A 27326-nucleotide genomic window follows, 5' to 3' on the forward strand; every position below is an offset into this window, starting at 1 on the left:
TGTGGGGACTGCAAAGCCACCAGACCCTCCTCACCCCCAACAGTGATGATATGAGAGAAAGTTGCTACTCAATGCCTCATGAAAGTCTTGGGTCGAAAATCTTTGTTGCCTAAACTAATGCATATAGCTTCAGGTGGTGTCATAAGCCCTTGCAAGTTGTTGGGACCCAGTAGTTTAAGACAAGGACATATATATTGCTATGCTAGAGCACAGGAACACACTAGATGATGGCATGGGATCACCTGATCAACTACTAGGTCATCATTTCGGTTAAATTTTGTCCTCCACAAATCAACTTTTAAAGCTAAAGGTCACCGGCCCAGCTACAGTTCAAGAAAACATAAGGCTATACACATTTGTGAGGGCAGAAATTACAAGAGGAACTGTGGCATTGTCTAATTAAAATATAACCTGCAAATCACTATTGCTACCACTGTTATATAATTGCAACGAATCTTATACAAAGTATAATGCATGGCCAGAAAGGGTTAAACAGCTTGTAGGCTAACTAACCCAAAGCCAACCTTTAAAGACATGTTAGAAAGTATGCAAATGATAATTAGGGCCATTTGATGCTAGATTGGCTAGAACTTTGAAATGCAAAAAGAATTAAAGGTGATACTAATTGTATGTGTTTAATTATAGCTGGTTAAATGTTGGCCATGTAAACAGACAGTTCCTCTCTGTCACCATAGCTGTTGATTCAGAGATCAAAAGGGAATATTAACATTTAGATGAATCTTGGGTGCAATAATGTCATTGTCTATGTGTCTCTTTAAAGTCTGTGATAAACTGCTTAATGGATAAATTATCTTATGTTAATTTATGTAGTTAATTATTGGTGAGGTTTAGTAAACAGAAGATTACATCAAAAGCTTATTGTTCACCCAGGACTGTATGGTCAAGTAGCTCCTAGAAAACTGTATAAAAGGCCCTTAGGTCCTGAACCTTTTTTTTTATCTCAGATCTGCCTGAGGTTTCATGCAGGGGAAGTTTAAGACATAAGGACTGAGATCCCAGTTCTGACTGGACCACCCTGAAATATAAACATTGGACTATAACCTATGAACTATTTCTGAAAGAACTCTTTGCAACTACGAAGCTCACCATCTCTGCTCTGAATCTGAATCTCAAGACTGTACTCATGTCCGTATGTATTCTGATCTTTTAACCAATGCTCTCTATCTTTTCTTTTTTAATAAATTTTAGTTTAGTTAATAAGAATTGGCTGTAAGCGGGTATTTGGGTAAGAACTGGAATATCATTAACCTGGGAGGTAATATGTCCGATCCTTTGGGATTGGCAGAACTTTTTTATATGATGAGTAAGATTTTCAGTGATCCTCATCATATTTGACTTGGATGTCTGGGTGGAAGCCTGAGGCTGGGTTATTTTAAAGGAACTGTGTTGTTGGCTTCTGGGTAACCAGTGTGCTATTATAGAGTATGTTTTGTGCTGGCTTAGTAAATCTAAGTATTGGAATATCCACCAGCATTGGGGAGTGTCTGCCCCATTCTTTGCAGTTCACTCTAGTTGAGTGACCTCAGTTGGCTCTCCTGGAACTCCAGTCACAGGAACACTGAAGCCTTACCTCTCCGCCAGCTGGGCGTGAGAGAGAAAATGTGCCTGGACAATCCTGATGGTGCTTGGCAATCTGGCCCTGTCAAAGCCAACTTACACACACCAAACCTCTCTCTGATATAGCTGGGCACTGGAGGAATGTTTAGACATCATCATAGACTTTAGCTCAAACAGCAGGAAGCTAATTGTAATCCAGTTGGTTTTGAGTCCTACCCTGTAAGATCTGTTTTCAGAATCAATGCAATTTCCTTCTCCAGAAGGACTTTACTACACCTTTTAACCACACATTAAATTTGGTGCCAGAATCCAAAGAAGCCAAAAGATATAGACAAGCTTCATGCTAACCCATGCTGGCCATGTTGGAAAGAAAATCCACCCAAGTGACTAATCTATAAACTAATCTATAACCTATAAAGACTATATTTGAGTAATATTGTTTTATGTTAAATAGCAGTGTCCTGAAATATTTGTTTTAAGAAGGTACATGTCTTTCTTTAATAATAAACTTTAATTTTTCTCTCTCTTCTTTTGTGAGATGGGGGGGGGTAATATTATTTGGAGTTGCTAGATGGTGCTGTGTAGCTTGAGTTTAAGTTCTGTTTATCTGAATTTGTAGGAGTTAGATCATGGAGAAATGATTGTGATGTGTCTTTATGGATATTGAATATATTTCTAGTAAAGTCTGTTCTGCCTTAATCTCTCACTTAGTTATAGCTACATAAGCAAACATTTCATGGTGCCAAATAATTTTAGTAGTATTAGTCCTGGCACTTTATATAGTTGTATCACAAGATTATTCTGTTTACGCTGCTTGTTCCCTTTTAAGAGGAAGTTCTTTTAATCAATGTTCCCGCTGTACTTATAGAATATGTTAAATAGACAGGCCCCATTTAGTGAGCATGGGTGAGGCCAAAATAAAAGCTTGTGTACATCCCAGGCACAGACATGTGCACAGTGAGCGAGACAGGCCCAGTGCTCTCTTCATTTGCAACCGTAGTGGTCTAGTGTTGAGATTTCACCTTATTTTGGATTTAAACATTAACAAATTCTCATCAGTCCCTTAGAATACATCAATGAAAACACAAAAATCTGATTTTGGTTCCCTCCATATTTTCAAGACTGCTACCTTTCCCCATTCACAGAGGTCAAACAGAGTTTTTTTCAGTCTAAAATATATCTACACTACAAAAAAAAAAAAAAGGTGTGTGCTTAACTCAGGTTAACTAACCTGCATTAGCTAACTCAGGTTAAAATAGCAGTGAAGACATGGCTATTCAGGCCCATAGCAGCTCAAGTTAGGGTCCATATGGGAGCATGGCGAAGAACTCAAGCTGCAAACCTGAGTTAAAAACCGAGTTGCCATGTCTTCACTGCTATTTTAACCCAAGCCAACTAATGCAGTTAGCTAATCTGAGTTAAGCCCACACCTTTGTAGTGTAGACATACCCTAAATAGCTAATTTTAGATTAAAGAGAAACAACAAAGAAAGAACAAGTCTTAAAGTCCCCCTGAGAGAGGACACATTGACTTACTCTGTAACATTCAGCATCTGAAATGAAACAAAAATGACGGCTGCTGTATAAACTAGCAGTGCAGCTCCTTTGAATTTGAAGATGCAACATACAGAAAGACACCTCTTTTAAATTACGTAGGGTAGCCACATGTGTTAGAAAGGTCAAGCTGAGTTCCTTACTCCTTGAGCCATCACAACAGTACTGCTGTCTGTGGTGACCCCCTCCATTGGTGCCTTCCTGAATTGGTGCCTTCCTGAATTGGAAGAATGAATCGGCAGGATTCCGTGGAAGGAAACCTCCCACTTCCCCCAGAAAACCTACCATCAACAGAAAAGTTCACAAATACAATTTGAAAAGGTTACTTTTTTTTTTTGTTGGGGGGGGGTGAGGAAGGAGAGTTTAATGGGACTACTAAATAAATAAATAAATAAAATTGAAAACAAGAATGAAATACTTCCGGCAGAGTCAAATGTGAACATTTATTCACTTCTGTCACTGCATGAATGAAAGCTGGGACAATGGCATTTGCTCAGCAGCTGGTGTTCATGTCAATCGATTTATAACCAAGGAGAGGTGAACTGGGTTTGATTAAAAAAGTTTCAGTTTAGAATTTTGAGAAGTAAGTTTTGAGCTCTTGAACATACTTTTCAAAAAAATGTAAGTACCTTTCCCTCCCTCCCAAGTGCCCTTTTGTACCCCTATTCTTTGCTCTTCTTTGCCTTGCGAGTACAGCTAAGTTTCTAACTCATTCCTATTGCTGGATTTCTAACTCTGTCTGTTCTTTCCCAATACTTTGCTACTACCCAGACCTGATTCAAGTTCTCTTCCGCTACAGAGCCCATATCTTTAATGATATTGCAAGGGTCTCAGCAGATCTGATATCCTCTGGTTGGTCTGGGCAACTTTCTGGATTTGTCTCATCATCTATGTCTCCCTAACTCAGCATCATACCCAACATTCTGATGGACTTCTGATTTCAGCACTACCTCTAGTGTACAAGATTTGGCAGCAGTTGGTCTGGGCCAACAGTGGAGGAAGCAGAAAATAGATAATGATGATTCCAAAACTAAAATCTTTACCAGACTGTAGCAGCATTGCCAGCTTCCATAAGTGTCAGCACATCAGAGCTCTGAGTTTTCCCCTCTTTCTAGTTCCCTTCTTCTCTTCCTGCACTTGCTCCAGTCCCACCTATTTTCAGCCCTCCCATTCCCCAGATCCTCGGAGTTCTGGAAAGCAGTTAAGCAAACAAGGTTTAATGTTTAGTTTTGATAAGTGCTTTTTAATGAAAAACATAATCACCAGAGGATTAAAACTTTAATCACTAAGCAACTGTTGGAGATCCAGTCTATTCTGATGAAGGCTGTTAGTAAGTGTTGTTTCAAAGGTAAAATTCAAATGACCTGTGCTATATATGAGATTTATGCCAAGCCCTACTTGTGTCTGAATGTCAGAGTTGTGTTGTATTCTGTTTGAATATAAAGACCAAAGAATTGTGAGTGAAATTTTTATCTTTAATCATCTTTGCACACTGGGTAACTGGGGCACAATAACTGGGCATTTCCCAGGAATCTCTCTAAAGGACAGAAGACAGAAAAATCCCTCTCATAGTTTGGATAAATGGAGAGAGGTCAGGTGAAAAAGAACTGGGATTTTTTTTAGCTGTATCTTTCATTATTCACAACAACGCTAGATTAATAACTTTAATAAAAATGAGGTTATAGCTGTTTTTTTTGACAGATGCTGCTCACTATAGGCCTGATGCAAAATCTAAGTCAAGGGGTAGACTCCATTGGGTTTTGCATTGGGCTCTGACTGTTGGCAAAATTAATGTCACTGTAATCTACTACTCAGTGTATGTTATGTTTCCCCCTCTGTGCCCAAACCACAGAGGATGAGAGGCGGTTAAAGCTTTCAGATGGTGAGTCTGGATCTTTAGGTGCTTTTAACTGTGGAAGTCCCCAGTTCAATCCCTGGGGTTGGCCATGATGGCAGCTATCACACCACTACTGACGTAGGTATTTATCTGACCAACTGTAAGCAGTATGGACAGTGGTCATTTAGTCAAAACATTTCATGCTCAAACACTGGGTGGGAACAACAGTATTATGGCACATTCCCCGTTGAGTGAAAGAGGAAAGCAGGTCATTGAAATGTGGCACAATGATCCTGGGGTCATAGACTTTTAATAACCATTTTGGTTTTTAAATTTCCTTTACAAATCCATCCCTAGTAGGAATTTAGTTGGGGGAGGGATTGCACTTACTGTTGAGAAGACGGAAGTCTATGAACGGGTAGGAACCACGGCGTTCAGAGAGAACCCCAGTCTGACCTCTCACCCGTGCATCTCCTGCAAAACACAACCCCCCACAGATGTTAGAAGGGGTGTTCACCCTTTCTTCTTGTGTAATATTAACCAACCAAATTGATAGCATCACAATCCTCTGCCCGGAAAGCCAGGCTTCAAATACCATTTCACATGGCTTCCCCGTAGAACTAGGTACTGCAGTACAGCTCAATCCTCTGATATGATCGGAATATAGCAGAAAAGATGTAGCCATCCTATTGAACAGCTGCTCATCCAGTGAATAGACTCATATCACTTCAGGAGCATTGCAGAAATCTAGTTTCTGATCCCAGCTATACCAATAAGGCTTAAAATTGTTATTTCACTGCTGACAGGGTGCTCCGTGTTGTACATGACGCACAGCAGAGAGTGTCCTGCCTTAAAGACATTACAATCTGAACCACACAGACATAGGGAGACAGATCCTGCCCCCTTTACCAGTATTACCAACCCCCTATGTTCAAAAATCATTAATCAGCCCCCAAATCTAATGAAACTGGTTTAAAAATCATGATATTAAAAAAATGATTCTTTTCCTTTCCCTTTGTGTTTTTGAGCCTTTAGGGTGCACTCAGGTGATGTTTTCAAGCTTTTCTCTGCAACAATGAAAGTTAGAAATGTTCATTAAAAAAAGTAAGCTGTGATTCTCAAAAAAATAGCATGACTCCAGGAACTGAGGCTTTAAGAAAAAAACTAAATACCACCAGGTTTGGAATAAGATAGTGAGACTAGGCAAGACTGCTTTACTCACATTGACAAGTACCTTATTATTGCCTCAAGCTGCACCACTGAAATTAATTAGACTACTTGAAAAGTAAAGTACCGTTAAGGTTGCGTAGGAGTGGCCACATCTGTCCCGGAATAGGCAGTCGTGTTGAGGACATAACTAAATTCAGAGCAGTCTCCCTCTGAGTTTTTATTTTTCTGTGAAGACTACTGAGGGCTATCAGGTAACTCTAAAAAGAATTGGTCTACCTGCTCCTAATGTAACTGTACCAACACATAACATTTTAAAAAAAATCTCTGATTGTGAAAACACTTATGGTCTTTTTGATACCTCTTAATTAAGTAGAAGTGCATTCAGTGGAAGTGCTGAGGAATGGCGAGAAGTCTATCAATAAGCCAGGTGTAGGCAGCAGACATACATCCCAGCCAAAATGTTTAATTCCCTGGGGGTAAGCATTGTTTATTGCAAACTGCCAGGTTGTGGTGGTGGTGGTTTGTTTTTAAATCTTTGTCAGGCCTATCACCAATTCACTGCACCTCTACATCTAACAGCACCTGCTGAGTTAGTGATCAAATTGTGTGTAGTGATGTGTCTACCTGCTGGAGATTTTAAGCATACAGCAGTTGGAGGGGAATGGATTGGTCTGTGTGTACAAATTTCATATTGCTGCCTAGGCCCCTACAGTTCTCTAATCAGGAGTGCTAGCAGACTTGATTTCCACGCGCAGGAAGAGCAGTGATGCTGCAAAATGCGTTTGCTAGCTCTCTTGTGTAAGCTTCCAGCTATTTGCCTTCAGGCTTAAAATAAAGCTAAGCAGTTGTTCTTCAGTTAATACAATTAGTTGTGTTTCATTTCAAATCACCTTTTTGTAGCGAAAGGAAGGATTCTGTGAAAACAGGACAGGAAATTTTGACAGCTGAGAGTCAGATCACTGTTCCATCTTCATTGTGTTTCAAAGTGAAACAAACAAGGTGAGGGGAAATAAAAAGGGTTGTTTCTCTTTTATTTTTTCAGGCTGAAAACATAAGATAGCACACTGGAATGTTCAATGTTACAAACACAGAAAAAGCTGCATCTTTGTCAGACCCAAAGTCTGGAGGCAGCTTTGGGCTCTCCAGGGGAGACATTTCCTGAATGAATCTTCTGCCCGCTTGGCATCTTACACTGTCTCTTTTTAATAATAATAATTAATTAATTAATAATAAAAACCCAGCCTGTGCTAGGTAACAGGAGTGTGTGGCTTATTACAATACTGCCAGTAAGGGTGGAGATGTTGGCAGTGCTGACAACTTACAGCTGCTGCTGAAACATCAGCTGCATGACAAGAACCAGAATCTGGCTGCAATCATGGTGTCAAGGTCCTTTCAAAGTGGGGAGACGGGACAAGAGAAGAATTAAGCAGCCGTTACTGAGCTGCTGCTGTTGCGAATGCAGTAAATAAGCAGGAGAAACATTCCTTTTCCAAAAGCCGCTGTTTGAAATGCTGCGGGACTGAATTTCCCCACGTAGGCAACTCGTGTTAGCAAGGCCGGAGAACAGATTGTAGCTATCACACAATGAGACGGCTGCTCCGTGCAACAGCAGCTGGGATGTGCCACTGCATTATTTAGTCTATTTAATACACGGCTCCATGTGATACTTCACAGACGACAATTCACAGAATGCTAAAAGTGTGCACCCGATGCAGCATTTCTACAATGGTCATCTAAGGACCTCCACTCTTTAAAATACTACTTTACTAAAACTTCAGGTTTTGTACTGCAGCCCATTACTGTAGCATGGCAGCTTCCATGAAAAACAGATCAATTAAGCCCCTAGTGGACTCTGAGGAAGCTCTGGCTCTTCTACCTTTTGACTTATACAAAGGTTTTTGGTTCTTGGGGAAGGGAAAGAAGGTTTGTTGATGTTGTGAGTGTTATCGTAATGTAATGATGTTTTCTGCACTGTACAGTGTGTGCCACTACTGCTACTTAGCTGTCAAGTAGACTTTTCAGCCACAGATCTCAAAGTGCTGTACAAAGGAAGGTAAGTATTGTGTAACCCTACATGGAGTTTGCCAGCTCCTGCAACTCTGGACTAGAGCCCTGCAACCCAACCTGAATGCAAGGGGACCCAACTACAAGTGTCAGGTTTGGGTCGGGACAGAAAACAACTGGACCATCTCAGGCCTGGGTGAGGTGGGCTCTCATGACATTCTCTTGCCCAGGAGATTGGCCCAGCGGCAGCTGCATGCTCCTCTTCTGCCAGCCACTGCATTGAGTGAGTGCACCAAGGAGCCACAGTGCCACTCTCTCTGCAGCACACGCACAGTGGCAGAGGCGCTGACTCAGGTTCTGCAGGAAGGACTGGAAGAGGTCAGGTTGGAAAACCCTGTGGGGTTCAGGTCTGGGGCAGGCTTAAAACTTAGGGCCAAGTAGACCGCTACGCTAGACAGCCTCTATGGGGTCCTACTGCAATGTACTGAAACATGTATGTGTATAAAGAGTTCAGTGCATAAAAATGGGTCAAGCTGGATGGCTGCCTCGGTCTCACCTATACATTTCTGCCACCTCTCCCGCAAGCAGACAGCACCCTTGTTTTGGTTCTGAACAGCTGTTCTTATTCACTGAAGTCCTTATGCACAGGAGGACTTCCACACATCAGACAACAATAATGGTTACGTGAGCCCTCTGACACCATTTCCCAGCATGCTTGGAATCAGGGCTGCGGACAAAAGGGACAAGAAACTCCTGGTGAGCCCAACAGGCTTTTGGATGGGGTGATCCAGAGAAGCAGCTTGCTGGGCCAAGAACGAGTCAGGTTGCTCAGTCTCGCAGTGAAAGGGGACAGCCTGACTCAGAGCCAGAGACTCGTTTCAGTGTCAGATCCAAGTTGTGACTTTGGGGAGCAGAGAAGAGAAAAGCCGAACAGCTCAATCAGGGAATCTGTGCATAACAAACCACCTCACAAAGGGAGTCTTTGAACTGCTGTGGGATGTGTTGCCTGGGTCAGGCAGTTCCAACCCTGCAGAGACCAGCGTCCAGAGTGACAGAGATCTGACCTGGCGCTGGCTACCGGAAGCCAGCCAAAGCCTCCACAGAACTCCAGACCAAGAAGCCAGAGAGGACCCTGCCCCACCCAGGAGCAAAGACACTGTAAAGGGACCCTTTTTGTTTAAGGCAGCCAATGTTCACAGCACTACAACATTTGTCTCCAGGCTCATTTCTAGTGGATCAGCTGCCTGGGAGGGAGCTGGAGCCTTGGCAGGGTTGTGAGTGGTGGGAAATTGAATTATTATTGAGTACATATTAGTTAACACTAACTCTTTCCTTCCCCAGATCCTATTTTACTGCTGCCCACAAAATTCACCTTTGTTATACTGTTATTTTTGGGTGTGTTACTTCTTTGCTGGGGTTTGTATCACAGGCGCTGACTTTTATTTTTCCCCGTGGGTGCTCCGCCCTCACTCCACCCCTTCCTCCAAGGCCCCACCCTCGCTCTGCCTCTTCTCGCCCCTGCTCTGCCCACTCCCCCGAGGCCCTGCCTCCCGCTACACTCTGTTCTCCGCCCTCCCCCGAGCGCCTCCTGCCAGCTGCCAAACAGCTGTGGCTGGTGGGTGCTGAGCACCCCCTATTTTTTTTCCTGTGGGTGCTGGAGGCCAAGGGAGATGGGGAGCTGTGGTCTAGGAAAGCCCCAGGCTGCAGGCCTGGTAAGGCCTATTAGGTACTGGTTTGCAGGGGGCAGCCTACGGGTAGCCAGAGGCAGCAGGTCCAAACCCCTTTGCCTGTGATGAGTGGTTTATACTGCAGTCTGCCCTAGGGAATGGGGGCTAGATAGAGACTGGGCAGTAGCCAAGACTGAGACAAAGTGGGGATAGTGGGTGGGGGTTCCCCTAGGAGGGAGAGACCCAGATCTGTGAGGGGTTACTGCCAGCGGGCAGCACCCCAGACAACAGGGCACTGGGTCTAGGAGGGACATGGGGGCCAAGCAGTAGCGGGACACCGGCCTGCAGAGGGCACTCCAACGGCTGGAGAGCTAATTCCCAGAGATGACCAGCAGGAGGCGCCGCCGGGTGAGTCTGTGCTCGCTTATACAGAGCTCGGAAACCAGATCCCATTTCAGTGAGCTGTCCACTGGACCATGCTGTCTCCAAGAGGATAGTGTTTATAAAAAAAAAAAAAAGTCTGTCTCCAGGGCCATTAGCAGTAACAATAACCAATTTTCAGTCTTTGTCTTTTTAACAAAAAATATTCAGTTTTTGGCTTTTTGGACTTTCAAATTTAAAAACTGAACCTTCCTGGGGAAAATTCAGTGTTAAGAAAAAGCTCCTTTTTGTAAAAAAACAAAGTTTGAAGAAAAATGTTCAACTAGCTCTGCTTCTCAGTACAAACTCAGTTATCTGAACCCCAGTTACCCAAAACATAGTCCCATCTCATATACTGATGCTTTACCCTGAAAATTCCCACAGCTGTCCCAAACCTTAATAATGGGCTAGAAATTGTTCACCAGCTTATTCAGCTACTTGAGGCTGGAGTGTATCACAGTACTGGCAACTATTTTCTTTTGTAAGAAACATTTTACTGCTGTTGTCCCTGAGGATGGTCACTATATGCACACACACAGAATGTACATGATACTGTATGAACATACATATGTTTCTATTATTCTCACACAACTCATAGTGTTAAAGTCAACATTTACCACACCGTGCTGTTTAAGCACCTGTTTTGCTCTATACTTTAAGCTGGAAATCTAAGGTGGTCTAGATACTGTTGTATGGTAAATGGTGAGCACTTTCTCTGAGAGAATATAAACTCATGTATGCATGACTATAATATACAAAAGCATGGAGAGAGGAAAGGAGTGAATGACAACAGGGGTAACTGAGCTGTAAGGCTTGTCCAAGCTCCTTTTTCATATGGAGAAATGGAGGGTTCTGACTTAGGCGACTGTCAGCAAGAGCCATCAACATGTTTCAGTCAATAGTTTGTGGGTACAATGAAAGAGCTGGAAACCTCAATCATTGGCATCCCAGGAGTCTAACAGAAAAATATTGAACAAAAGCAGCAGAAGAGCCTTGGGAAAATAGTTCCAAGGACAACACAGGGGCTTGTATAAAAATATTATTACCAATGTTAGCAAACAGCAGACAAGAAATCATCCTTGGGAATCTTTGTCTCTAAAGGAAGTAGCAGATGCAACTCCACCAAATAACCAGCTTCCCTTATGGCACAACCAGGGCTTGAAAAATTTACCAGGGACTTGCTAGCCGGAGAGCTAAGTAGGCCCACTAGCTAGAGATGAATATGAACGATTGGGAGGAAGAGGAGCGACAATGAGGTCCAGAGGCAATGCTCTGGTGAGAACTTCAGTGCTCTCCCTTCCTCAGCTTCCTTAGCTGGTAAGAAGAGGGATAGTGGTGGGAGGTGTACTACGCTACTTCCCCTACACCCGGCTTAGAATCTCCACCTTTTATATCATCCTCTGTCTGGGAAATTTGAAGCTTCACCTTTCTCCAGCTGCTGCAAGGAGCTTGTCTGTCTCTTTCCCTTCCCCCCTGCAGAAAATCTTACATATCGTATGAGTGGAGAGGGTGTGTGTGTGTGTGTCTATTACTCTACCCTTACTTCTGCCTCTCTTTTGGGTGGTCCTTGGTATTTTATAATTCCAGTTCTAGCGCCTCTGCTGTGGCTCAGAGTCTGCCCAACCAGCAGCATTGTGAAATTGACACGATCTTGCATATTTCACTACTGCTTTCAGAGTTCTGAACAGCAACAGCATGACTGGCCTGAGCCTTATCATTCTGCTGCCATGCAGCAAAGTTATGCACAGTAAAAGAGGCTCTAGAACTCTGCAGACCTCACACACCTTTGCAGTGGTTTACATTCTGTTCACGTTCTGAAGGTTTTCATTGCAACAACAAGAGCTAGGAACTTCCAACGGGGGGGGGAGAAGTAATATGCAATCACATGCATTCTGTGGGTTTTATGCCTGCCTCAAAGTACCAACCCTGACCACTTGGAGGCAGGATACTAAACTAGGTAACCTGGCTCAGTATGGTAATTCTTGTGTTCCTAAAAATGTAGAAGTTATTTAGCCTTAGAAGATAGGCATTCTGCCACCAGAGTAATGTGGTATCACTAGCGTCACTGCTGTTGTAATCCAGTGGAGCCTGATGGGAGGATGCAAAACTTTCTCACACTTGAATTTAAATCTAGCAAAAATGTTCAGGCCTAAAAAAAGTCTAAATGTCAAAAGCTGTAATAATAGTAATAAGAATAGTTACACTGTGCTCTTAGCAATGTGTAGTGGGTTGTGTTACCATGGTAACTTTGCAGATAATGTCTTCCTGCCATCGCAAAACAATTCTAAATTGCACCATTAAGAGAAGCCCATTATTAATTAGTTAAATGCTTCTTCTTGACATCTACTCACTTACCTTTATAAAGCCCACTGATGAAACAAATAATGTGCATCGTTAATAAAAACACATAGCACTTACATAGCACTGTACATTTTTCAAAGTGACGCACAAACAGTTCCCAAAACCATTCAGTTTAGGTGGTTAAATATAATTGTCCTTGTGATGATTTGGCAGACCTATGTACAATTTTTGAATTCTGTTTGATATTATGAACTCTATATCTTTATATCCTTATGGTGGTCTTTCCTGTATTATTACATCATACTTGTGTTAAGGAGTGGGGGACTGGTGCCTAAGTGTCTGCTTCTGAATGGGGTCATCATTAGGGTTACCATACGTCCTCTTTTTCCTGGACATGTCTGGCTTTTCGGCACTCAAACCCCCGTCCGGGGGGAATTGCCAAAAAGCCGAACATGTCCGGAAAAATGGCAGCTCTGCTCCTCCCCTGACTCTTCGGCTCTGTTTAAGAGCCGAGCTGCCCGAGCGCTATGGGCTTCAGGCAGCCCCCTTGCCTCCGGACCCCAGCCACCGGCCGGGCACTTCCCCTCCCGGGCTCCGGCGGCTCTGCTCCTCCCTGACTCTTGAGAGCCGAGCGCTATGGGCTTTGGGCAGCCCCCATACCTCCGGACCCTGCGCCACCGGAGCCCGGGAGGGGAAGTGCCCGGCTGGGGGCGCAGGGTCTGGAGGCAAGGGGGCTGCCCGAAGCCCAAGCGCTACCGGCTTCACGGTTTGCCGGGCAGCCCCCAGACCCTGCGCCCCCGGCCGGTGCTTCCCCAGCGCAGCTGGAGCCCCGGGCCCTTTAAATCACCCCTGAGCCTCAGGGCTCCCAGCCGCCTCTGCAGCTAGTAGCTCTGGGGGTGATTTAAAGGGCCCGGGGTTCCCAGTCATCGCTATTGCAGCTGGAGACCCGGGGCCTTTAAATTTTGATTTAAATGGCCTGGGTATTTAAAGGCCCCGCCTCTTCCGGTTGAGACCACACCTCTTCCAGTTGAGGCCATGCCCCCTGCTCAGGACTCCGGCATACTGGTGAGTCCTTTAAGTTACTTTCACCCCTGGCTGCAACGAAGGTAAAGTCAGTTCTTTGCAGAGGTGTAGACAATGGCACAAAAAAAAACAGGTTGTTTGTGGTGGCTTTTAAAAAACCACAGAGATGAAGAGGGTTTAAAAAAAAGGAAGTTTGGGGCAGGAGTGAGAAGAGACTCCATGAGCTGGAAGAGACAAATGAGCTGGAGGAGTGAGGTCCTGGAGAAGGGACCTGGAATCTGGACAGAACACTGACCAAATCCCAAAAGAATACTCAAGAGTGGTGGTGAAACTGAGAGAGGGAATTACATACAGACATTACATATTTTGCATGGAGATGTATATCTCTTGCACTGTCTAAAGAGTGATGGGTTTGGCAATCCCTCTGCAAGGTCTGTGTCTTACTTGTTTTAGCTATTATGCATCTCTGAAAGGTTAAACTATAAACCAGAGTACCCATAATCTTGGAGCTCTAGGGAGGATGTGCTTAACCTACTTAGGAGCTTTATGGGATTTAGGGCAGCTGAGCTGCAGGGTCCCATTCCCTAGGAGTTGTACCAGATGACAGTCTATGCTCAGGAAGTATGCCTGAATCCAAAGAAAGAGACAGTGTCTGGAACCCACTCAGACCCAGAGGAGCTTAAAAGCACATTGATCCAGCATGTGGGTCCAAATACAGCAGCCCGATGAACATCCAACAAGGGAGAGCTATACCAGGCCTGTGGAACCCCCATTTTGCATATGGGGAAGTATGTGATTTGTCCAAGACCACATGGTGTATCAGTAGCAGAACCAGGGAGTAGAATTTAGGAGTTCTGGATTCTGACCTTATTCTCAGTGCATTTGGCTTCACAGCTTCTCTTAAAAGTGTCTAAAAGAGTCATAGATTCCAAGATCATATGGGACCACTGTGATCATCTAGTCCAGGGGTTCTCATACTTTTTTTGCTGGGAGCTCCTTTGAAAATATTTCAGGCTGTGACAACCCGCCTCAAAAAGTGATGACACCCCCCATGCTATGCCACTCTTACTTCTGTGCTGCTGCTGGTGTCGGTGCTGTCTTCAGAGCTGGGCGCCAGCAAGCAGCTGCCACTCTCATGCTGCCCCTTTCACAATAGTCTTGTTACCCCCTTTTGGGATGGGACCCCCACTTTGAGAAACGCTGAATTCTAGTCTGACCTCTTGTATAACACAGAGAATGGAACTTCCCCAAAATGATTCCTAGAGCATTTCTTTTAGAGAAACAGCCAATCTTGATTTAAAAATAGTCAGTGATGGAGAATCTACCATGACCATTGGCAAATTGTTCTAGTGGTTAAAACCATCACCCATATTTATATTAGGACTCAAAATGATCAGAACTATAACGTCTTATCTTAACTGGCAATTGTCACTCATTCTACTAAATGGGTCAACCTGTAGAGCTTCAGTTCAATTTAGAATCTGAGCATCTGAACCTTTATGTAAACCACCCAAAACTCTAGGGCCTGATTCTACTCTCACATGGGATTTACCCTGGTGTAACAACATTGAATTCAACAGAGTTACTACTGTAATTGAGAAAAAAACTGGGACCCTGGAATCTGCCAATCAGGGTTGGAAAGTCTCAGAGTATAGATTTCCTTTAGAGTGGAGGTCAGAGAACAATTCCTAAGATCATTTTTCAACCAAATTTGCGCTTCCCAACTTACCACCTGTTTGCAATATTCAGTTATCTGAAATTATTAACAGATTTCTTCAGTGAATAATTCTTGGCCTGCAGTTCCTTCTTGAACAGTTTGGTTTAAGTATATGCGATTTGTTCTGTGGATAATATACGTGTGGGCACTGTTTCTGTTTTCTGATTAGACAGTTCATTTCACTGAGTTGAGAATTTTACAGTTGAATATACTCATTGAAATATGCTTTTGAGAACTGTTTTTGATCATTCAGGATTTTTTTTTTTAACAGGAAGGATGGTCTTGGAGTGAAGGCACTGGATGGGACTCAAGAAATGTGAGTTCAATTCCTGGCTTCCTGTGGGACCTGTGGACTATCTGTAAAAAAGGGTAACCACACTTCCATTCTTTGTCTGTCTTATCTATTTAGACTGTAAACTCTTTGGTACAGGGACTATGTGTTTGTACAGCACCTAGCACTATAAGGCCATAATCTTGGTTGGCTTTTCTATCATTAACCTAATACAAATACTAATAATATTTGCTTTTCATGCCAGTAAAGCTCAAGTGCTCTGATATTTGCAGAGTTTGAACACACTACCAAACCAAATTTGCTTTTGGAGATGTAGGCGCATTCATGGAGATAATTTCCCACTTTTCCCTGAGCTCTGTGTGTGGGATTCCCAGTTCTTCCCCCACTGTCTGGAACGACAAGGAACAGAGGTGCACAAAATCATAAGTAATAAACATAGTAGTCAAGAGTTTGTGAACAGTCCTCCCTGCATCAATAACATTTCGTTTGCACCAAATCCTCAGGTCTTTTTAACATCTTTTACACAATGGGAGTTTTGCCTGAGGAAGGACTGAGTAAAGATGAGTAAAGACCTTCTTGGTTTGGGCGCTTGAGTTTTGTACCAAGGTTGCAGAGTTGCCAAATTCTAAATAGCTCCTTGAGTGAGATTTCTGTGGCTGTGAACATGTGAAGCTTTTTCTGACTCAGCTTTTCTCCCCCTTATCTAATAATGCTAAGGCTTCTAGCCAGAGCTCTACAAGTGCTTTCATATGCCCACAAGGTGGGTGAGTATGCACCCCAATTTATGGATAGGGAATGGAAGCACAGGTGAGTGATGGGACTTTCCCAAGGTTGCACGGTGTTGTGTCAGGGACAGAGATGGGAATGGAAGTCAGGAGACCTGACTCCCAGTCTTGTACATTAGCCACAAGAGCATCCTTTCCCTCTTTGTCTCAACGGTGTTTCCTTTTCTCCCTTTCCCTTTCTTTCCCCCCATCTTCCCTATTGTCTCACTCTTTGCCTTTCCTCTCCCCAATTCCACTGGCTCTTGGCTCAATCTCAGTCTCTCCTTCCCCACTTCTATTCCTTCAGTCCTTTCCCTGAATTTCTTTGTAACCCGCCTAGTCCTCTCTCACACACACCATGGCTGCCTCCTGGGGATGACATTTCCTGGGAGTGGAATACAGTGTTGTTCAGGACCACTAGTGCTGGCCACAGATTCCTCCCCACTGCTGTGCTAGGAGTCACAGTGTGTAAAAGGAACCAGCACTGGGAACACAGGACTGGAAAGAACCTTTTGGGTTAACAAGTCCAGTCCCCTGCTGTCACAGGCAACCCTGTTCACAGACTTAGCAAGAGCCATCTTAAAACTAGTTATGTTGTTTGCCCCACTACACCTGTTGGAAGGCACCTGTTGGAGTCTCACTCCTCTGATGGGGAAAGTGAAGGGGAGGAGGAGGAAATATTGGCTGCTTGCTCTGAACTCCCCATGAGTTGTTTCTAATAGCTTGGAAGAGCTGAACTGGAAAGCTTATTGCCTGCAGCTCTGCTTATGAGTGCCACTTCAGCTAATACAAATGAGAACTGAGGCAAATGTGTGACTCATTCCAGATGAGTGACACTTGACAGGTTCGAGATTGAGAGGTTTCTTATTTTATCCGGACCTTATTTGCTCATCATTTGCTGTAATAAATTCTCTTTTCTATTTGGAAGTTGTCTCTTAGGGACATGGTTTGGGAACTTTCCCCTTTCTTGACTGAATCTGTTTCAGTTTCTTTATGGAACATACAGAAAAACTGTCACAACTGAGTAATTACTGAACAATGAACCCAGAGAATATTTTCCAAAATCATCTGTTATTAAGTGGGCAATCTTAACCCTAAATGTTTTTAAGAATGCATCATTCTAGATCTGGCTGAAAATTTTCGGAGAGACTAGTTTTCCATTGGAAAATGCCATTTTGTCAAAATTGAAACTTTCTGTTGGAACATGTCAATTTTGATGAAATTTCATTTTTGGGGGAAAAAAATCAAAAAAGCATTTTGATGATGTCAAAGCATTCTGTTTTTGCCATTATTGGATTGGAACATTTCAATTTTTTATTCCAAAATACTTTTTGTTTTGATATTTGTGGATATTCAATTATAATAGATATGAAATAAAATAAGTCAAAATTGAAAAAAAAATTAGTTGATGCAAAAGAATCCCCCCCCCCCAATGACAAAATTCTTTATTTTTGTTCAGATTTGGAAAGAAAACAAATGTTTCCATCACAAATGTCTTGCAAAACAGAAATTCGTGTTCTTGCACAGCTCTAATTATTTCCTATTTACTGCTAGGATTTAGCAGGATTGGGCCTTTTAAGCGTAAAGCTTTATCATTTACAGCATCATAATTACAGCAAAATTAAAAAAAAAAAAGACCGTAAAAGAAGAATAAGAGCAAAAAAACCCATACAACACAAAAACCCACATAGAAAACCCCACCACAAAATTGATCACTAAAGAAGAACAAGGACCAATTTTTCAAAGGCCCTTTTTTACTAATACTCTGTAATATTTTCGAGAACATCTGTTTACATATGCAAAAATCCATTGCAAAGCAGGGAACTGTAGACAAAATTAATTAATTTAAAAGTAAAAGTGGGAAGTTAAGAGCAAAACTACTTGATTTGTGCCTAGATATATTGGTACTTCCATGATCAAATGGATACAATTCCAAGTACTGTGGGTACATTTGAGGGAGACCCTCTGAAAATTTGGCCTTAAATATAGATTCCCTCACCCCCCCACCAAATTACCATCTACTGTATATGGTGTCATATTTAGCAATATGTATTTAGCTATCTTTATGTCCACTTAAAAGAAAATCTGGTTGTTCATTATGGACATATAAATGTCCGTTGTCTATGGTACTGGGGATTTTGTTTTAATTAAAATGATAAAATCTCCATAAAAATATAATCATGTTTCTTCAACTCCCACTGCTCTTTTTCTTGGCACTGTATAGAACACACACGTAAAAGATTGGCCTCCAGAGCAGAGATTCCTGGCACTAGGGACCTGAAGCACATTCTTTTATGGTGCTTCATGAATGAAACAAAGCAGAAGGTGGAAGCAGCGTTTAAATGCTCAACAGCTTGAAAAGTGCTTTTCTTCTTTACCACTTTTCTCAAGTAACATGTAGAATCCATAGGCAAGGGATTCAAAAGGAGGAGAGCTAACTTGGTAGAACCTGGCAAATGCTCCACCTCCTGTTATAACAATCTCAGTCCCTAATGCTGATATTCTTGCTAAGGAAATGTTTTGGATAGGCTTCCGACAGTTATTTGTAGCTCTACTTGATGATGAAATTATGTTCTTTTGTGACACTTCCATATTTCCTGGTTTTGGCTAAGCCATTGCTACCTCTTTCACAGCGTTTTGGTCCTTCTGTTTCTCACAGACAAAATCAAAGCATGTTGACTTACCTCCTTTATATATAAGCTAAATCTATAGATATCTATCTAAGTGTGTAGATTTAGCTTATATATAAAGGAGGTAAGTCCAGCCCTATTGCCTGTGCCACAATAGCCGTTGCTAGATATGTTACTAGATATACTCATGACTGATACTCTGGAAATATTTGCTGTCTCAAAGTGCAGCGAAATTATAGCTTAGCTTCTCTTTTTATGATTTGCTCATACTTGAGAGATGAACATGAGCTGACTCAAAGGGAAATCATTAGTTACACATTTCACTAATTAGAATAATGTTGATAAACAAATATAATGAGGTACTTGCAGTTGGCAAAGAGTTCCATTTCCCTGGAACTTTGTCCTGCATTTCCTTTCGGCTGAGATGGCATTCAGAACACTCATATGCCAAGTAGCAGCAGGAACAGCTGCCTTCTGGACAGACTTCCCAAGCAGATGTGTTGGCAACAGTGAGTCCATCAAGTGCTTAAGCGGCTGCCAGGTGGTCTCTGATTGGCTTGTTCTCCTGAATATCAATTTCTTTCTCAGCCTCATATTCCAGAAACTGCTCAAAATTGATATTTAAAAGCAAAGGAACGAACAAGGTGTGCACGAAGTGTTAAGCATAGGTCACGATCTCTCCCAGTTGAAACCCATGTCCTTCTCGCCACACTTTCTTTACTATCATCCTTTATCATGCAAAAAGAAGAACAGGAGTACTTGTGGCACCTTAGAGACTAACAAATTTATTAGAGCATAAGCTTTCGTGGACTAGAAAAAATGATAAAATACAAAAACTCCATAACCCGTGGATCACTCCATATCTGACCTCTCAGTCCTCATCCTCAAAGGACACCTGCACAACACTTTCAAAGGATGAGACTGGGAACTTAAATTCATAACTTTGCTAGACACTAAAAATCATGGACTTCATGCAAACACTGGATTTATGGCTTATTACAACAAATCTGTAACTCACTAACCCCCCCTATTTTTGTCCTATGACTGACTTCACTCACCTTAAACGGTCCCTTATAATGTGTGTTAACTACTTATGCTAAACAGTCTGTTTCACTTTGTATTTAGCTGAGACACTCTGAGTAGGGTTACCATATTCAAACATTTAAAAAAGAGGACACTCCACGGGGCCCCGGTCCCACCCCCGGCCCCGCCCCGACTCCGCCCCTTCCCCACCCCCGCCCCGCCCCAACCCCACCCCTTCTTCGCCCCCATTCCAACCCCTTCCCCAAAGTCCCTGCCCCAACTCTGCCCCCTCCTCTGAGCACCCCGCATTCCCCCTCCTCCCTCCCGCTCTGATCTTGGTTGGGGGTTGCTAAGTGCTTCCCCGCTCCCCACTCGCCCCGCAGCCCCTATGCCCTTGCCTGCCCTGCTCCTCCTCCCCCTGCAGCCTCTGCACCCCCCCACCCCTGCAGCCTTTGTGCCCCCTGCTCCCCACTCGCCCTGCAGCCTCTGCACCCCCCCGCCCCTGCAGCCTCTGTGCCCCCTGCTCCCCACTCGCCCTGCAGCCTCTGCACCCCCTGCCCCTGCAGCCTCTGTGCCCCCCTGCTCCCCACTCGCCCTGCAGCCTCTGCAACCCCCGCCCCTGCAGCCTCTGTGCCCCCTGCTCCCCACTCGCCCTGCAGCCTCTGCACCCCCCACCCCTGCAGCCTCTGTGCCCCCTGCTCCCCACTCGCCCTGCAGCCTCTGCACCCCCCCGCCCCTGCAGCCTCTGTGCCCCCTGCTCCCCACTCGCCCTGCAGCCTCTGCGCCCCCTGCCCCTGCAGCCTCTACACACACACCCCCTCCCCCGCCGCCTGACCTGCTCCACCCGCTCACCCGGCAGAGGGAGAAATGCAGGCTCCACGTGGAATCAAACACAGCCGCGCTGCTCTGTGGGGGAGGAGGGAGCGGGGGAGGGGGAGGGACTCTGGCTGCTAGAGGCCCTAGTGGCTGCGAGCGGCTTTCAATCAGGCCAGGCGTCCAATCAGCCGCACCGCACTCCACATGAGGGGAAGGGGGAAATCCTGGACATTTCTACTTGATTAGAAATCCTCCCCAGACGGCCATTTAACACTGAAAAAGCCGGACATGTCCGGGGAAACCCGGACGGATGGTATCCCTAACTCTGAGTATCTTTCCTAGACCTCAAGAAGAGCTCTTTGTAAGCTCAAAATCTGATCTCTTTCACCAACAGAATTTGGTTCAACAAAAGACCCACCTTGTCTCTCTAATATCCTCAGCTACAACAACACTGCAAACAACATATGGCAGTCATGCCAGGCAGCAAGGACATTTTGACAGAACACAACATTTATCAGGGAGCCAGTCGAAGATACATTACGAATTGATCTAAAATTTGCCTTTTTGAGGTCTGAGAAAATCCAGGCACCTTTTCACTTCCTCTGTTGCTCATTTTTTAACATCTCTTGGCGCTTCCTGGTGCGGTCAGGGCCCAGAAATGAAATTCCCTGAGCAAAGCCACTCATTATATGTCCAGCTATATTAGAGATAGGATGGGCCAGAAATCTCACGAGAGAACCTGTTTTCCAGTTTGCTGAACCACTAGATTAAAAAAGTTCATCTCAAGAGTCTGGATACTTCTCTAAATCTTATATGCTTATCTGTCCAGACTGCTTTGCAGGTTCTGTCTTTAGTAGTTACTGGAACATGTTTCACACTGAAATTTGGCTACGTTCTCTGAGTCAATAAACATTTTTTCCTGGCTGCATGATGTTCTAGGCCTTAAACAAACCGCAGGTAGGTGGCTGGTTGTGTTCCAGATCCCAGCCCCTGTTGCTCTGTAATTGTCCTCATTTTATGTATATTTTGATTTTGTAGTGTCTTTCCCACAGTCCTGCTGTATGCACCTCATTACGCTGCTGGACACAAACAAGTCCTAACCTACGATATGAGATGTACATCTTGTCTCCCACATGCTTCCCATGTCAAAAAGTAACTGAAATGTTACCAAAGAGACAAAGTCTTGAGAAACAGTTTCTCTGATCAGCACAACAGCCAAGATCCACTATACACTGTTGCAGAAAAAATCCAAATCTTGTAGGAAAGGCTCTTTCTTCACCTCCCCCATTCAAATTACCTGACCCTGAATCATACTTTGTTACTGGAGTAACTTTGCTTGGCAGATTTGTGCTAGTAATCATGCTTGAAAAATAAATCCCAGGTTCTTTCAGTGCCTTTTGTGTCTATGGCATCTTTCAGGTAAGGTACCACTGTATGGCACTATGCCATACTTTGTCCCTCCGAGTACTTCTCCATGGGTTTTGAAATGATTAGCATGCAGTGGGCTGCTGAGCACATAATGTGTGCAGGGGCTTAAGACTTTATATAAGAATTTAAAGTGTTCAGATAGGATGATGACAAAAAATAATCTTTCTTGCGTCATAGTTTTTTTTAAATTCAATTAAAATCTATGGGCCAGATCTCCTGCTGATGTAAATCCATGTAGCTCCAACTCAACAGAGCTAATGTTAAAAAAAATTATATACACATTTAATTATTCCAAACTGCTAACTCATTTCCCCCATCAAGTAGCTTGAACTGAACCTCAGTATGCGGGGGAGGTAGGGGAGAAAAAAGAAAAGCTTGTACTTGCAAGATTTCCACCTCAGTTTTTCAGACGTAGGAGATTTGCCAAGTTTGGGCCAGCTTCAGATAATCATCTGAACCCTTGTGATGTTTATCCAAATCCCAGTCACCAAACCACTTGAGGTTCACTCATCACTAGATTTCCTCAGCACTCATCAGAATGAAGAGTGTTCTGAAGAATGCCAAAAGGAAAAGAAAACTCAGCACTTGATGAGATAAATTAACCTTACTAAATAGTAGCAGGGTGAGATTTTCAAAGCAATCTAAAGGTCTAAAATACCCTAGATTATTAGTTGATATTTTCTAAGCAATAAGCTGGTCAAAATGTTTTCTGAGTTTTTTCATGAAAAATGAGTAAGAGTTTTTTCATGAAAAATGTGGATTTAATGATACTGAATTTTCCTGTGGAAAAATTGCTTTTTGTCAAACTTCTTGTTTTTCAGTGAGATTCTAAAATGAAAAATGTTGACAAAATTGTTTGAAATTTAAGTAAGGAAAAGTGAATAAAAACTCTCTCTCTTTATTCACTGGAAAAAGATGGATTTTTTTTTTGAGAAAGTGAAGATACGTAAGATACAATCCTGCTAAGACTTCTACATGTGCTCAGCTTTAGTACAGTGAGTAGTAGTTCTACTGATTTCACTGAGTGGGATTGTGTAGGATCAAAACTAAACGAAAACAATTGAAACATATTTTGTCAAAAACTGAAAATTTTCATGTGAAATTTGAACAAAATGAAAATCTTGTTTTAATATATAAAGCTTAATACTAGTAAACAATAATAATATATGTATTTAATAATAAATAAGTAATGTCAACCAGCTATTTTAAATAGTGTTGCTCTCCTTCAAAGCCCTTTTCAAATAGAATAGGCTAGATCGTGGCTGGAACCTTCACAGTTGCATATGCGGCAGGAACTGGAATGAAATGTCACTCTCTCCCAGTTAACTCAGGGAAGGGCTGAACACAATCTTCCTTCTGATGTTAATCTCATCAAATGGGGTCCACTCTATGGCCATGTCTATACTAGCAATCTTACAGCAGCAAGATTGCTTGTGTCCTTGCTCTATGCCAACGGGAGAGAGCTCTCCTGTTGACATAATGAAACCACCTAACTGAGTGGTGATAGCTGTGTCGGCGGGAGAGCGTCACCTGCTGCCATAGTGCTGTGTACATGAGCGCTTATGTCGGCGAAACTTATGTCGCTTGGGATGTGTGTTTTTTTTCAACTCCAGAGCGACATAAGTTTTGCCGACATAAAGGGTAGTGTAGACATGGCCTATGAGTCCTCTCCCTGGAAAGTGTTCTGTTCCATGCCATATCCTCTGTCATACCAAATGCTAACATGTCTTTCTTTAGGACATCCCACTTCTTCTTAGGTCAGCCTCTCTGTCTTTTTTCCTTCAGTCTTCATCTGTTGGATTCTCTTACCCAGAAAGTTGTCAGGATTGCCCTTTAAATGATCAACACATCTGAGTCTGCATTCCCTCATTTTTTCATTTATGTTACACTGAGCATGTCTCTACTATACACATTCCTTATGTGGTCTTTCTTGCTTACGCCACTCATCGATCTCAACATTTACATGTCTGTGGGAAAAGATCATTTGCTCTTGTTTCCTCTTTCTTGCCCAATACTCAGAGCCATACATTAAAACTAGATGGATCACTGTTTTACAGGCTTTCCCTTTTAATCTTATTGGTGCGTTCCTGTCACATACTACACCACTTATCTCTGTGCATTTCTGCCAGACATTTACGATCCTAGCTCTAATTTCATCCTCCATTTCCGCAAATTCTGGAACCCAGATACTTTGAATTTTCAGTATTGTCTGCCTGTCAAGTTTCAAGGATAATTCTTCAGTGTTCACATTATTGAAACCAAATACCTTATACCCTGTTTTTCCTCTGCTTATGTTGAGTCCATCTCTCTCCAACACATTTCTCTATTTATCAGATCCTCTATCTATCTGCTCACTGCATAGAATGATGAGCACAATCTGCTCTTCACTATTTCTCACAATATCCCCATGTAATTGTAAAATAATTATACCTATTTTACAAATGGGGAAACGGATGCAAGAAAGTAAAGAGGACTTGTTTTAGGAGCGTCAATGTGAGAATGGGATTAGACCTCAATGTATACTTAGACCACTGGATTATACCGCAACATAGCTCAGTGCCTCTCCATTGTATTTCACTATGGTCTAGCACAGGGATTCTCAAACAGGGGGTCGTGAGATTATTAAATTGGGGGTCATGAGCTATCAGCCTCCACCCCAAACTTTGCTTTGCCTCCAGCATTTAGAATGGTGTTAAATATATAAAAACATGTTTTTAATTTATAAGGGGGGGTCGCACTCAGAGCCTTGCTATGTGAAAGGGGTCACCAGTACAAAAGTTTGAGAACCACTCTAGAGGAAGAACTGGCAAGTGGTTAATGCACAAAACTGACACTCAGATGAGGGTTCTATTGCTGGTTAGGAAAACTTGAAAACAAGAGAATATTTAAGTGACTTGTTCGTTTCCCCATCTCTCAATTATGGGCACTGATCACACATGCCAAACCCATGAAAAAAATGTAGAAATTGGGCTTGTTTTTGGCTTAATTGGCTTGTGAGTTGCTTGTTGTAGCTTGTTGCTTCTTTTTTTTGGATTGGATCCCGGCAAGGGGGACAAGCAGGGGCAAGGATGGGGGAGAGAGTCAGGGGTGCAGAGCAGGCCCACTACAGTCCCAGACTGCACGCCAGGGGGATCTAGTCACATAGAGTGTTGAGGTTCTGAGGGATTGGCTTGTTTTGAAATGGGATTAGTTTGATTTTTGGCTTATTGTGAAAATCAGGGTGCTTATTTACCGCATGAAAGTTGGCAACTATGGCACTGATACCTTGGATTGGTGTAAAAAGCTTTAAGATCTTTGTATGAATTTTGTTTCAGAACTGGAAAGTATTATGTATTATAGGCGCTTCCACTGTCTCTTCTTTACAGTGGGTGTTCCTCCAGGAACTGGTATATTGCATTGTGTAACAGAAAGAGAAGATAATAGTGATCACAATGACAAAAACATTTGCATTTGGGCTATTCTTACAGGACTACGAAAAGAAGACAAGCAGAAAGCAACATGTACAGTATGGGCCCAACATGGCCTCTTAAAATTGCAACAGACACAGATAGCAGGTTTCCAGTTTAGAAGGCAGTGTGACTGAAAATACACACACACACACACACACACACACACACACACACACACACACACACACACACACACACACACACACACACACACACACACACACACACACACGTAGCTGGGTTATAAAAGCTGCAGTGCAGATCATTGTTATAAAAGAGAAAAAAAAGACCCAAAAGAAAAACAAAAGCAAAAATCACACCTTTGCCGGGAACATGGTGTTCTTGAATGTGTCACAGCTAATGTGACATCTTTAAAACATCTCATTTGTTATGTACAAAAGATGAGATGTAATCACTGTTGCACAGCTATACAGTAGGTCCAACAACCTCCCTCCTTTGTGTGAAACTCTGTTACAGGGGCTGTGGCGAACACTTCATAAATGTTCTCCATTAGTAATAATTTACATGACATTACAGCTGTCACTGAATGTCAGGATAATTTCCCTATCCCTCCTCCCTTTTTCTTTTAATATTTTGAACAATTCCAGTTTAAAGCAGCATCTACTGTAAGGGTGTTCTTGCTAGAGAGATTGCTGAGGAGAGAAAAATACAAAGGACAGGAGTCAGTAATTTGAAAGCATCTTATCACTACAGAATTGATATTAATCAGACCTAGCTTTGAAGACGTTGGCTTTTGAGTTTTGTCTTTGCCTTCGCGCTAAGAAAAAAAGATTGTGAAGAGCAAAGAAGTCCATTCTTTATTTTGATAATGGCAGAGGACACGGTGGGGCAGGAGGGCACTCCATGTAGAAAATTAGTAATGCAATGCTTTATTCATGCAGTTTCTGTGCCTCTTTTTAAAGCATTCACCTTTATTTTCATCCAATGCACCTCTCTAGATCGCCAGCCTTAAAGTTTGCAGGGCCTCAAGCTGCCAAAAGTGGAAAGGGCCACGAACTGCCTCCAACTTCCAGGCCCAAGCCCAGAGGAGGAAATAGGTTGGAATTGCAAATTGCCTCCCTCACCAGGCCTTCTGTCAGAGGAGCGAATTAATCTACCCCCTGAAACAGTGAGTTGGCATAGCAGCATGGGACTAGTTTTGTGTATGTGATGCTGCCCTTTCGTGGCTGGCCCAAAAAGATGATATTGTACCGAATACATTGCTAGTTAAAGGAACTCTCTTTTAGCTTAAGGAGCAGAAGATTATGTTTTGGAAACTACAGTACTTAGGATTCTAGTCCCAGCTTCTCAGTGCGATTTATGCAGTAATGGTGTTGGCTGCTTATAGCACATACATTTGTTACAACCCTTATAACAAGACCTGAAGCAAGGAATGCCCACTTACTTAAGTGTCAAGACAAATTAGGCAATGCATCTCTGGCTGATCAGTGTACAGTCAGAGGTGGATTAGGGGTTTGTGGGGCCCTAGGCCAGAGCAAGTGGGAGCCCCTCATCACCCCTTCCACATGCAGTTCCCGCCGACGCTCCTGCCAGGGAACAGGGTCGGGGCGTGGGGACTTCCCCTGCCCGCCCGGTGCTCCAGCCGGGCAGAGCGGGTCGGGGAACGGGGGCGTCCATTTTTCCGGGGGCCACT

General features: G+C 43.1%; 1 protein-coding gene across 3 annotated transcripts in view; it reads right to left on the bottom strand.

Annotated features, from left to right (window-relative positions):
- The window catches only part of PDE7B (phosphodiesterase 7B), a 261431-nt gene that overhangs the window by 50234 nt on the left and 183871 nt on the right, over nt 1-27326 (bottom strand). For all 3 annotated transcript variants that reach the window (XM_054023408.1, XM_054023409.1, XM_054023407.1), the window contains one exon: nt 5359-5442. In XM_054023408.1, the coding sequence (XP_053879383.1) occupies nt 5359-5442 (84 nt within the window). The remainder of the gene's footprint in view (nt 1-5358; nt 5443-27326) is intronic.

Source organism: Malaclemys terrapin, chromosome 3 (genome assembly GCF_027887155.1).
Source record: "Malaclemys terrapin pileata isolate rMalTer1 chromosome 3, rMalTer1.hap1, whole genome shotgun sequence".
Taxonomy (NCBI): domain Eukaryota; kingdom Metazoa; phylum Chordata; order Testudines; family Emydidae; genus Malaclemys; species Malaclemys terrapin.